The 13,725-nt window shown below is 44.6% G+C and overlaps 1 protein-coding gene across 1 annotated transcript in view; it reads right to left on the bottom strand.

The window, feature by feature from the left end:
- RMND5A (required for meiotic nuclear division 5 homolog A) overlaps positions 1–8,923 on the bottom strand; it is a 57,241-nt gene extending 48,318 nt beyond the window's left edge. The window contains exon 1 of the mRNA XM_054701814.1: positions 8,380–8,923. Within this exon, the coding sequence (XP_054557789.1) occupies positions 8,380–8,521 (142 nt within the window). The 5' untranslated portion in view covers positions 8,522–8,923. The remainder of the gene's footprint in view (positions 1–8,379) is intronic.
- Positions 8,924–13,725: the final 4,802 nt, after the last annotated feature.

The raw sequence follows: 13,725 nt of genomic DNA, 5'->3' as shown, positions 1-13,725 counted from the left end.
TACTACAGCTTTGCTTCCTCTCCCCCCAAATATAAAAGGTAAGCCTCATCCAACTGAAGTTTCTTGAAGATTCTATTTCTTTTATGTCTTAAATATTCCTTACACTGTTGGGCCTCCCTGGTGAAGCAGAGAGTTAAGTCTTAGCATTATGAAGCTATTGGTAACTACTGCGGTGTAGTTCGATCCCTGGCCAGGGAGCTAACCCACATGGCGCAGCAGATCTCCCCTCAGCAGTGCATTTCAGTAGATCTGCCTGTTCTGCTCCCTTCTCAGTCTCTGGTGAATACTCTCACTCTCCCCTTCCCCTGTACCTCTGGCCTACACCCAAACTCTTGTATTCATAAATAAAAAAAATAAATCTTTAAAAAAATATATTCCTTACACTGTTAAGCAGACCACAGGGCAAAGAATGGTATTTAGTACACCAGTAATAAAAACAACTAAATAGTCAAAGCAACTCCAGTAAAACAATACTTAACATTATTTAAAAAATACAGGCCTTAAAAATAACAGTCAGTTCACATCTATTATCTATTTAATTCCCATAATCCTATGACATAAATTATCAGTTACTGAATTACTGAAGAGGAAACAGGCTGAGCAAGTTTGTAGAATCAGTAAAGTGACAGAACAAGAAGTCAAACCCAGATCTGAGCTCAAGGACAAAATTTTGTGTTCTATTCCACAAAGACAGACTCATCTCCTCAACAAGCCACCAATTTCCTGAAAGACTGAGGCCATGTAATAGCATTTCTTTTGAAAGAAGTCTCTCCTTATCTCCTCCCAAATGTCCTCATTTATCAACAACAAGGTAGTAAATCTATATAGATTCCACAGATTAAAGATAATTAAAGATAATACACTGCCAGGCACTGTGCTGCAGTAAATGAAGAAATTACTATTCAGAACTTAATCTTAAGTGAAGAAAGATTTGGCAATATAAGCCTTATGGATTCCCCTTACATTCCCAAAGAACAATTTTGCTCTTAGCTGTACAATCACCAAGCTCAAAGTCAGTGAAAACATTTCTAAAAGCTTTAACTTCTGCCAGAGATTCAAGTTCATATTCTTTGAAGCAGAAGTTTATGCCACTCTAATACAAACTCCTGGAACTTTCAAAGAAATATCCAGTTAAAGAGTGTCATCTTCTGGTATTTAACAACTTCCAGGATCTACATGTAGTACCATGGACTCCCCAGTACAGTTCAGAGCCAAGGTCCTCCACAATACTCCCCTAAGCTGCATCTTGGGGTCATTTTTAATTTTTTTTTTTTTTCAGATAAAGAAGGAGGGCCCAAAACAAAAGCAAATCAATTTTAATCTCCCATGTAAACAATTTGCTAACACCATGTTCATCATCCTAACAACTAAGAGACTAAGACATAAAAATAATGGAAATTGTCCTATTAGTTCCAGTATCACAGAAGTGCTGGCAAGTTTCTCTCTCCAACTACTCAAGAAATAACATAACCTTAGCAAAATTACTTTATTATGCCAAGCACTAAAACCACTTCCAACAGGTTCCCAAAAGTAACTTGGAAAGGTTGCACCTCTAGTCTATAGATTAAGTTGTACTAACAACTCAGTATTTGAGGTATACCGACATTATAATTAGGAGGCAAGGCAAAAGCTCAGAAATAAAGGTTAAGCTAGTAAAAAAAAAAAACCCTTCAAAAAACATTAGTTATGTAACTTACAGCTGTTCAATTGCAGTAGACATCTATCACTTTTGGCTGGGTGCAAGTTTTCCCTTTTAGAACTTTCTCCTCCACTGATCAACAGTTGATCATAATGATACAAAATGCATCTTCATAAAAGGGGGCAAAGCATCACAGTGCAGAAAATGGGGGCCACTTTTCCCACTCAACTTACACGCAGCCATCTTGGACTACAGGTCCCAGTGTGTCGTGAACTAGACATCCTAAGCAGTGAACTAGACTTCCTGAGCAGGGCAGCTACTGGGGGGGCTTGACTTGACTGAACAGTGAAGTGAATCTACCTAAAACTGAAAACAGTTGGGCTTCCGGGCTCTTGCTTTTTCAGTTTTAACTTGCATCCAGGGATCTGGACTTCCCCTACACGAAAGAAGATATGTGAGGAAAGACATGTAAAGACATTTGGAAAAAACATGTGAGCGAGGAACATATGGAGAGATTGCTCCCAGTCCTTGGTAGAGACAATGACAGCCATTATCTTTTTTTTTTTTTAAAGATTTATTTATTTTTATACAGGAGCTGGGGTACAGGCCAGAGACGCGGGAGGGTGAGAGGATTCACCAGAGACAGAGAGGGGAGCAGAACAGGAAGACAGACAAAGACACTGCTGAGGAGAGCAGTGGGCGAGAAAGGAGAGGTCTGCGCTGCCATGTGGGAATCTCTCTGGCCAGCCAGGAATCGAACTCACACTGCAGATGCTGCGGACAGCTTCACAGCACTGCACTCAACCCACTGCACCACGGGAAGGCCCAGCAGTCATTATCTTAATTTGCACTTTTATTTATATTTTCTTTTTCTTCTTTTGTCCCAGCTTTCTGGGGCCTGTCTTATCTCTTTCTTGCTGTTCACTGCCAGAAGGTGCCTTGGACTTGTGGCACATTTTCAGGCCTCAGGGCCCACTTCATATCAACCCTGTTTAGCGGAGCATTTTTCCACAGTATGATGGGTAATTTGGAGAGCATTATTGGGAAACTGTTACTAGGAATATCCTCTCTTCTTTTCCCTCTCTAGATAAACTAATTCTACTAAAGATTTTTCACACTAAAGTCTGCTTCCTTTATGTGCACAGATAGCCGTATCCCCTTAGAGTATGCACTCCCTAAGAATTTGGGGGTCCCTGTGTATCCCTTGTTCATGTACTGATAATACAGTCATACATCTCCTAACACAGAATAAGCAAAGCCCAAAACAGTCAAAGGACTCCATGTCCCAGCCCCATTTACTGACTCAGGAGAGGCTTAACCAACCAAACCAAGATAATATGGAAACTCCCTGGTAATTCTGTTGGAAATGGAGAATGTCCGGTCTTTGGGGTCACTAGAAGTGAAAGGATGATATGAGCTCCATTGGTCATATATACCTCTATGTGGAAAAAGCTCCTATAAGAATGAAGCCAACCATGGGAAGCATAGTAGAGAGAGTAAGAGAATAAGACCTTATACATCCTTTGAACCCCTGAGCTGTCCTGGCCTAACCTCAGCTTATCTAGCTGTGAGTGAACAAATTCCACTTTAATCAAAACTATTCTGCTTCCTACAACCATAAGAATCCAGAACATATTAGTTCAAATGAACAGGGTGACACAAAGAGCTCACACGCGCGCGCGCGCACATACATATGCTTCTAAATGAGCATGGAAAAGAATGACTGAGAAAGTGAAATCTACTTCAAAACCCAACTGGAACACCAAAACTGACCTATTACGCTCAGGTAGCTTGGTAACTGGTCTAAACTCCTCTTAAGAGTACTTGAACAGGGCCTCCCCAGTGGCGCAGCAGTTGAGCGCTGGGTTGCGAGGCTGCCTGCGGCCTCTGCGGCGCCGGTTCAATCCCCAGCTGCTCCCCGGCCACCAGAGGAGGGTCTCACATGGCACGCAGACCTCTCCTGCCGCCCGCTGCTCCCCTCAGCAGTGTACTTTGGTCCTTCTGCCTGCTCTGCTCCCCGCTCAGGCTCTGGTGAATTCTCTCACCCTCCCGCACTTCTGACTGTACCCAGTGCATATATAAGCAAAAACAAACAAACAAATAAATAAAACATGCCTATATTAAAAAAAAAAATAAAAAAGAGTACTTGAACAATAGGTACTGTTATCCACACAAACTTTATTTCTGATCTACTTATCTGCTACTTTTCAGGCTAGTTGTTAAACAGATAGCAAATTTTATTCAATTCAAAACGCAATGTTATTCTCTCAAGAGTTTCTTGGTGGTATTTAGCAAAGTTTGGCTAACAATCAGGAGATCAGGCTATGTAGTCTATTTCAAGTATACCAAAGAATAAAGCTGAATAAGTAAACCACTAGTGCACTAAACCCTGATCCTTTTACATTAATTCAACACAATACATTAATAAAGGTTCTGCAAAGCACACAGAACTTTATATACATACATATATGTATATCAACCCTGTTTAGCTGGGCATTTGTCCACAGTATGATGGGTAATTTGGAAAGCATTATTGGGAAACTGGTACTAGGAATATCCTCTCTTCTTTTCCCTCTCTAGATAAACTAATTCTACTAAAGCTCTTTAAGTATGTATATGTAATATTTAAGTATGTATATGTATAACTTTAAGTATGTATATGTAATATTTAGAGAGCCCAAATTTTCGAGTGCAAAGTTATACCTAACATGCAACCCTGGATGTTTACTTTATTTCTAATCCCCTTACATAGGACACCTCACTCTGCAGGATCTGGACCACCCCACCATCCTCTCATTTACCACCCTCAGGTCTCTAGGGAAGTTCCACAGGCATAAAGAGTGAAACCTCCAGGAAGGAGAATGGGATCAGAACTCCCTTTTAATATTTGTCCTAGTTTTCTACTGCCTCTTAGTACTTCTATGAACACTATGTTGCTCCTATACCACCAAACCCCAGCCCCACTCAGCTATGCCATCCACTCAGAGCCTTCTCCTCTCAAATTATTCCACTACCAAAGGCTTGACACCCCTATTCCTCTACCATAGGTTTGATGGGACTTGGGGGTAGATTAGTTAGGGGCAGATTGAATGGAAGAGCACAAGGTAATTCACCAGGTGGGAGTGACACCAGAGCACCACCATCATTTTGTCTAAGGTGTTTGAATCAGAAGATTTGCATTGTAAAAGAAATAGCTAATTTAGAGCAGATGAGATTTTAGGGCTCACAACAGAACTATTTCTAGGCCAGCTGCCAAGCTAGCCCCCATTGGGGCAGTGTTCACAAACTGGAATAAGGCTGATGAGAGTGGTCAATGGGCTTACTTACTGAACTCCATTATGTACAGAAAGTTTCTACTACAAACTCCTCAAACTGCCCTCAGTATAGCTGTCTTCTCACAGAAAAGGAAATTTAAATATAAAACAGTATAATTCATCCTCAAAAACTGAACCGTTCCCCTGACCTTCACTAAAGGACAGTTCTGAAACTATCACTCACCACCAGTATGATGCAATGTTGGGGGATATGTATGGTTCCCAAATTCTGTTTTACCCATATTTCATTCTTCTATGAACATTACCACAAAGAGCCCCAGAGACTGAGATCCAAAGCCCTGACAGTGTCGCCAGATCACTTGCACAACCAGGTACACTCAGAAGCCCTAAAAATTTCCCTTTCAACCAAAAATGGAGTTTCGAGTTCAGATTTTATTAGATTTAACTTCGGAGATGGCATACTTAAGATTCAATATATTACCCATATCACATACAGAGAACTTTAGAAATTATCTGCTTTGACAGGTGCTGGCAAGGATGTGGAGAAAAAGGAGCCCTCTTACACTGCTAATGGGAATGTAAACTGATTCAGCCACTATGGAAAGCTGTGCGGAGGTTCCTCAAAACATTAGAAATGGATCTGCCAAATGACCCAGCTATTCCAATCCTAGGAATTTACCCAAAGAACACAAAAACACTCATTCAAAAGGAAACCTGTTCTCCTATGTTTATTGGAGCACTACTTAAAATAGCTACAACAGACACGGCAAAAACCCAAAGGCCCCAAAACAGATGAATGGATCAAGAAGATGTGGTGTGTATTAATATACACAATACTACTACTCAGCAATCAAAAAAAGATAAACCCATGCCATCTGTGACAACATGGGTGGAGCTGGTAAGGGTGATGCTAAGCAAAATAAGTTAGAAGGAAAAAAATAAATATCAGATGGTTTCATTTATGTGAGAAATATAGAAACACCAAACAAAAGGTCAAAGACAATGAAACATCCATGGGGGGTGGGGCGGGGAACGCGCCAAGAGAATATAGTGGTGGACTATGGATGCTTTGGTAGTCAGAGAACTATGGTGACCACACCTGAGGGGAGACATCATATAGTCCAAAAATTAAAGGGGTGGGGTGAGGGGACTCAGTAGAAAGCATTAAAAACAAAAAAGAAGAAATCTGCTTTGAAAAGAGATTTTATTTTGGAAAACTAGACATGAAACTTATGGTTATTTATTTTTCTTCCATGCTTTACAACTGCCTCTAGTCACTTAATCCCATTACTAATAATTAAAGAAGTAACAATATAAGACTGCAATTTGGTAGACAGAAGGGTAAAAAAAGAGAAAGCTGAAAAAGGAACACATACAATTCACCAAGTCAGACTGTTTGAACTGCATGGCATACTCTGTGGGTAATAGGCTTCAGACCATGATACCAAGCAAAAAAAAATCTAAAATGAATTCCTACTTTCACAGTGCCTCACAATTATCATCTAAAATTGGCCCCAGATTTTCTAAAACAAGACTTATAATCAATCACCCTTGAATTAATACCTTCTTTCACTCTCAGGGAAGAAAATTATTTTACTTCCCCTCTTCTCTCTCTCAAACTTTGCCCATTCAATACCTCAATCTCTAAACTGGTCCCTAAAAAGAAAATATTCCTTGCAACCTCTCCAAGTATATACCCTTCACCCATTCTCATCCTTTCAGCCTTTAATAAGACAAAAATTTCCTCTATGGTGTAATGGAGGAAGGGACACCTTCTGCCCAAGTACTTAAGCAGTCTTGGGGCTCTTTACACCTCAGTTTATATCATTACTTAACTCCCAGTAATCTGGTTTGTCTTCACGCTATGAAACTACAAGCACAGAGGGTCCCTGACTTGAGTAGCCATGTACCAGCTCTTTTTCCTTAACCCCTATCATTTTCAGCTTCTGCTGATTCTGTTGCCCTCCAGGCTCCAGAAAGTCAAAGTCTGTGGTTAGACTCTATAGTTGCCTCCCTACATCCTAAGCGATTCTCCTTCATGCTCTGCTATAGAGATGACATCAGAAAACCATCTTAGACTTCACTTTTCTCCCGGACTCTATGAATCTTCAGCCACCAGTAAACAGTAAGCCTTTGACTCTATCTTCATCAGTCCTTCAGCTTGATCTAACGGGTCTCAAAGCAGATGTACCAAAGCTTCACAGGATTCCCACCCCACACCACCTCCACAAGCAGCACTCTAGGTCTGCTGATTTTTCCATATTAATATTTCAATAGTTATCCCCACTATCGCTGCAGGTTTCTATCTTCCCTGGAATTCAAAAGTGACTGCTGTATCCAAAAAGAGGTAAGTCTTCCTTACTTGAACTAGCACAAACTCTCAACTGAAAGCAGTACTGGAAAGAAATGGATGGAAGGAGGAAGAAGTTCGACTAGCCATGGCCCCAGCTCCTCTGCCACAAACATATGCTTTTCATCCCAGCTACCAAAACTTCCTTTATGTAAAGTTCAGTTCCCCTGCATGTTGAGAAGGCACTCCCCACAACCTTCCAAACAAATCTATTTAAATGAAGTCCTTTACTTCTTGGTCAGGAATCATAACTGAACACTTCAATGCAAAGATATCAAACCTTTACTATTATGTGTAATAACAAAATAAAAAACAAACACTTTCCAACCAGTTTCCACATATCAACTTCGGCAAAATATCCAAAATAATCTAGGTAAAACACCTTTTGCAGAAAATCTATTTTCTGAAAGGAAAACAAGTTAAAATTTGATCACTAAGGCAACTAACGAGCAACTTATGCCACAATGTCCTTTGGAAAGAGTTGCCCGTTTTTCCTCAGTTTCATCAACAGCCACACTGGAAGAGCTAAACGGCTTGATTCATCTAGTTTCCCAGAAATCAGCATCAGAGATGCTGCAGAGTTGAAGAAGAGCTGCTTCCACACAGTAATCACATTACGAAGTTGTCTGAGTTCTATGAACCCACAGCTAACATTCGACTTTCTAATTAATAACCGAAAAACTTAAGTACCCCCTGCCGAGGATTTGGGACAGGGGAAGAGATTGGGGTTTCCTGCACCGAGACTCTTAGCACCCAGACTCTGGGGTCGAACGCAACTCCCGCCAGCGGAACCACGCCGAGTGGACCACAAGAGACCCAGGGGACCCGACGGGTTGGGGGCGCCCGCCCGGGTAGACCTCCATGCACATTTACCCGGGCTGGGGCCCGAAGTCCCGGGATGGGTTTCCAGGTGGAAACCTATTAACAAGGATATCTTAATCAGCAGGGAGATCGGGCAAATTCGGAAAGATGCGGAAGCCCAGTGGTCCAGGGGTCTCCGCGCCCGGGGGGAGGCGGGAGCCCGGCCGTCGGAAGGCCACCCCGCCCGGCCCGCCACGACCTGCGGGGCGCGAGCGGGTGGGCCCTGCCCCGCGCGCCCACCGGGGCCGACCTACCGTGGCTCTGCAGGATCTCGTGCTTGAGGCCGCCCGTGTAGTCGATGAGCTCCTCCAGGCCGCGCTCGCACAGCTGCCCGTAGCCCGAGAACTTGTGCAGCACCTTCTCCAGCTCGCGCTCCACAGTCACGCACTGATCCATCCCGGAGGCGGCGGCGCTCGGCTCCCCGGCGCCCGGGTGTCCGCAGCCGTTCGGCCCGGGCCCGGCCGAGGCCGCGTCCTGCTCCTCGTCCCCCAGGCGGACGGCGAGGGCGGCTGAAGCGGCGAGGCGGCGGGCACGCTAGCCGCGGTGCCAAGGGTGCCCCGCGCCGCCCGTGCCCACCTGCCCCATGGCGCCCCGGCCCCCGGCGCGTCGCCGCCGCGCCCGCCCGCTCGTCCCACCCGGCCCCACTTCCCTGAGTGCCGCCGGCCGCGTTCGGATGCCCGCGGCGGCGCCGCCGATTGTTTTTGTTTTCACGGGAACCGACCGATGACCTGGTTCTCCCGGGCGGCACCAAGCGCCGCCGACTCTAGGGGGGAGCAGCCACCCCAGCTCCCGAAGGAGGCGGCGCGGGCCGTACCAAGCGCACCCTGGAGGGGGGCAGCGCGAGGCGCGCGGGAGGAGGCCGGCGGTCGGCGTGCGCTGGCGCCGCCGCTGTAAAGGTGCGGGCCGCACCACGCACAAGGCGTGCGAGGGGGAGGGCGGGGCGGAGCAAGGGCCTAATTGGTCCGGGCAGCTATGTACGGAACTTTAGAGACCGCCCCAGCGCGGCCGGAGCGCCACAAACGCGCGCTCGGTAAACAAGAGGGTGGACACCGTCCCGGCCCACCCCGCCCAGAACCCGGAAGAACGAGCCAATGGGCGCCGGGAGCACGCGCGGAACCAGCGTCCTCCAATCCCCGGCAGAGGCGTCCGTCTCCAGCCACTCCGGGCCCAGGGGCCAAACCAAGCGTCTCGCTGTTGGAAGGGGTGACTCGGGGAGCGCCCCGGGCTGCACGTCGTTTCTGAAAAGCCTTGGGGGGAAAACGAGACGGAAATCAAATAAAAAGAGCAGTTGTCCGTGGGCGTTCGCCCCAACGGCGAATTATTTCGTCTCCCCGCCACTGTCACTCCGAAGTTTTGGGAGACGGGTTTGAAGCCCGGGGTGCAAAATCCAGCCGGGGCCGACGGGGTGGATGGTGCGCTGGGCGGGGGCAAGTGTGGGGGCGTAAGCGGGGAGCTGTGACGGCGGCGCGGGGGGAGCGGGCCCTGCGGGCGGTGGTGTCGCGGCGCTTGCGACACCGCGGGCCTCAGCCTGGGCCCCTCGGCCTGAAACCGCTCCTTGCCGGTTGCCTCACCCCCGCGCCATGTGCGAGCAGCTCCACACAGTGGGAAAGACTCGCGTCGGAGAGCAGGACCACCTGGCCCGGCCTCTAAGTGCCTCATCCCACGGAATAGGATTGCATTACCTCCTTTGCGTAGATCCTTTGCTTGCCTTTCCGTGGCGCCTCCAAATTTTGGACAGTACCCCTTAGCTCACTAAACTTAGGGTGCACTAACCTCGCACACTTCCAAGTTCTTGTCTCAGGCGCTCTGCGCTTGCCTTTTCTTTGACCTGGAAGACTTTCACATTCTAATTCCAAAGGTCTCAGCCCATTTGTCCCCTCAGGGCCATCCCCTGACCTCCCTGTAGAGTAGGGCTACCCAGCCCTCCCTCCTCCATTGCTATACCATATTTATTATACCTGTTATATCACCAACTATACTGTTTTTACACCACTTTTCAAGAATTGAAATCAATTGATTAGTGTATTCGTTTGTTTTTCTGTTTGTGTTATAGGGCAGGGAGAGGGGCAGCCCAAACCCCGCAAACCTGCCTATTCTAAATGGGTTCTGCCATCCGCCGCATCAACACAAAACATATGAGACTTTGATGGGAAGGAACTTTAATAAAACTAGGAAACAATACAGGAACAGCAAAGAGTCTAGTTTCTAAATGAAGCACCCAAAGTTACCCATCCCCTCGTGGGTAAAAGTCCATCCATATGGGATTAGCCCAGAACAAGGCCCCAAAGCCTGCCACAAGTCTAAAGCATCTTCCAGTGGGGACCCACAGAAAAGGGTCACAAACAACCAGACAAGCCCGGAAGGAAAAGAGCAAAATCAACATCAAGATAAAAGCTGCCATTGTCACCTCCCCATGGGTCACACCCACATCTGTGTCACCCAGTCCACAACCAAAAGACAAACGCAGTTTCTTCACGTGTCTCTAGGCTCCATGCGCCTCCTCCAGGTCTCCTGGCTCCATTCTGCTTCCTTCCTTCCTCAGTCTTCTCTGCATCCTCTTCTCTTCCTGCTCAGCTCCACCCTCCCTTGGGTGGGGTAGGGAACCTGGAACCTCCCCCTTTCCTGGGGACCACCCTGTTACATTTGTACCTCTTCAACTCCTGTCTTTTCCTGTGCCTAAACTTGTACCTGGCAATATAGTAAGCGGGTTTTTTGTTCGTTTGTTTTTAACTAAGGTAAAACCTTTTTGAGCTGCAGTTTACTGTTTTATGATTTGGAAATAACTGGGATCGATAGTACTTCATTAGATTGTTGGGAAAATTAAGTGACATAGTATGTGAAACACTCATAATAAGCACATGATAAATGATGGTAGTGGTTGCTACAATAGTCAATTCTAGGAGTAAATCAGAGATGACAGCTTAAAGTCATGAAATCATGACATGTTAATCTGGCCCCATCCTTCTATTCATTCCTTGGTGAGTCTCAAAGGTAACCTCAATTGTTGCTGTAACATCTCTTTTTTATCCTCCCCACCTAATAACCCATTTCCCTTTCTCCCCTTTTTCCTGGCAGGTGGCCCTGAGAAGATAAAAAAAAACACTCAGCTCCAGCACCCTCTGCCACTCTTTCAAAGTATTTATATCCATACCATCCGTTTTGTGAACTGTTGTCAAGTACCCAAAGGAACAGGCATCTTTCTACCTTCCTAAGTCAATGCTTGGGCCTGCTGGCTTTGTCTCACCTCTCCAGATCTTCCTCCATCCCTTTGCATTAGGTTCTTCCTTCCTGCTTCTAGGTTGAATGGGTCTAGTTATGTGGGGGGAAACTCTTTTAACCCTCCTCAAGTTGTGTCTCTGTTCTCACTCCTTTCACTGCCAAACTGCCCAGCTAAATCCTCTACACTTGTTCCTTCCTTTTCCCCAAGAGGCTCCTTGATAAACTCAGTCACCCTTTTCTTAGTCGGCTTTTTTCCTTGACCTCATTGCAACAAATGGAAATTCTGGCTCTCCTTCACCATTAAGATTTGCCCTTGACTCCTGGTATGGTTCACCCTTTCTTCCCTTGCTGGCTCTTCTTTCTCATTTAGCACTCTGTGGGTGGGCATTTGCCCCAAGTTTTGTCCTTACCCTCTCTTTTCCTTTTTCCTTCTGTCCTGGAAGAACATATACAATTTCTCCTCTCTAGCCCTGATCTGCCTCATATATTTTGGCTTCACATTTTCCCCAGCCAGTAAGACATCATCATCCAGAGGACTTGTTACCTCCAATCAACATGTCACAAACAGTATCCACATTTCCTTTCCAAATTTAACTTTTCTCCCCTTGAATCCTCAGTCTTTATCAACATTGCCTTAAAGAGATGGTAAGAAATGGTTTCTTTACCATCTCTGCATACCCATCTTTAATTTACCTGTAAGATTCTTGAAAATCTTTTCTAACCATTCTCATTGCCAACTACCTACAGCATTCTCAAGATCTCTTTGCTAAGTATCTGCCTTCATCAGTCCCAGATTTGTTGGTGCTCCCCAGGATTTTGCCCTCATCGATATCCCTAGAGATATAGACTGTCTCACTGCCTTTTTCATCCCCCCTCTATATATAGTCAGACATCAACTGCTACTGACTTTAATGTCCTAATGTCACAGATGAGACCTTTTAACACCTACATCCCTCACCTTCATGACTACCTTTCATATGCTTCCAATATTATAATTGCTGCTTTTACCTGCCTTTGAGCTCTTATCCCTCCAGCACCACAAATGAATCTCCATTCCCTATTACTCAGCAATCAAAAAAGATAAACTCATGCCATTTGCAGCAACATGGATGGAGCTGGAAGGGCTCATGCGCAGTGAAAAAAGCCAGAAAGAAAAAATACCAGATGGTTTCATTTATAGGAGGAATGTAGAGGATCCAAATAAGGGATGGGGGGGGGGGGAGAGTAATTATAATAAAGTGAAAAATCAAAATTGAGGCAACTATAAAACAGAGACATTCTGCAGGGGGAGAGAAGGGAGTAGGATCAAAACAGGGATGGGAAGAGCACAAGGGACTATGGTGATGGTACATGGGTGAATTGGTGGTGGGAATTTCACCAGGACTATAACCAAGATGAGAAAGTATACATTGTATAAAAATGAAGAATGATGTAAAAAAAATACATAAAATAAAAGTTAAAAAAAAACTCCATTCATTTCAAAATGTTATAGTAATTAAATGAGATAAGCCATATGAGTAACTCAACATAATGCCTAACACATGGAAGAGTTACTGTTATTCACTCATGAGAAGTTATCAATGATTTCCCATTACCTAGCTTCAAATCAGTCACATGATTTCCCTAGTGTAGCTAAGCTTCCCATCACAACCCCCATCCAGAAGCTGGATACTTTCAAATATCTCCAACTAAACACTCCACACTTCCATTGTGAAAACAGCACAATTCACAATTCCCTGTGCTTTTTCCTGAAATAATTTCTTTTCATTGAATGCTTTTCTTAATTGTCAGCTGATACTTCCCTTTCTTGAAGAAGCATGCCATGTTCTACTTTAACCATTGATATCTTCCAGAAATTGGCCTGCACTCTTCAATGTGATAATATGAACTATATGTGAATATATATAGCTATTTAAATAAAATTTTAAATACAATTCCTCAGTTGTACTAATTTCATTTCAAGTACTTAATAGCCATATGAGTCTAGTAGCAACTGTGTTAATCAGCAAAGAATAAAAATTTCCATTGCTATTAGAAGTTCTATTGAACAGTGCCAATCTAGACCATGACCACAGTTAAGTTGCCATTTCTTTAACTGCTGTGGGATTTCTCTGTGAAAGTCATGTAATGCCTAAGGAAATACTGCCCCCGTATTTTCATTAATTTTTGCAATATATACCTTATTTTACCCAACTACGTTGTTCACTTCTAGATCAAGGCTGACTTTCTTTTTCTCTCTCATGATTTTATCAGCATAAAAAGTGTTCTTGGTATGTTTTTAGAGGAAAATGATTAAATAAATAAGAAGAGGTCTTAGATTTGACCAAAGAGAGAAACATAATACTTGTAAGAAGCAGAGCTTTTTATGTTCCCTCCTTACT

This window comes from Talpa occidentalis, unplaced genomic scaffold (assembly GCF_014898055.3).
Source record: "Talpa occidentalis isolate TD23 unplaced genomic scaffold, MPIMG_talOcc4v2.1 talOcc4.5, whole genome shotgun sequence".
NCBI classification, from domain to species: Eukaryota; Metazoa; Chordata; class Mammalia; order Eulipotyphla; family Talpidae; genus Talpa; species Talpa occidentalis.
Note: the sequence above shows the minus strand (reverse complement) of the source record. Positions and strands in the feature narration are given on the sequence as shown.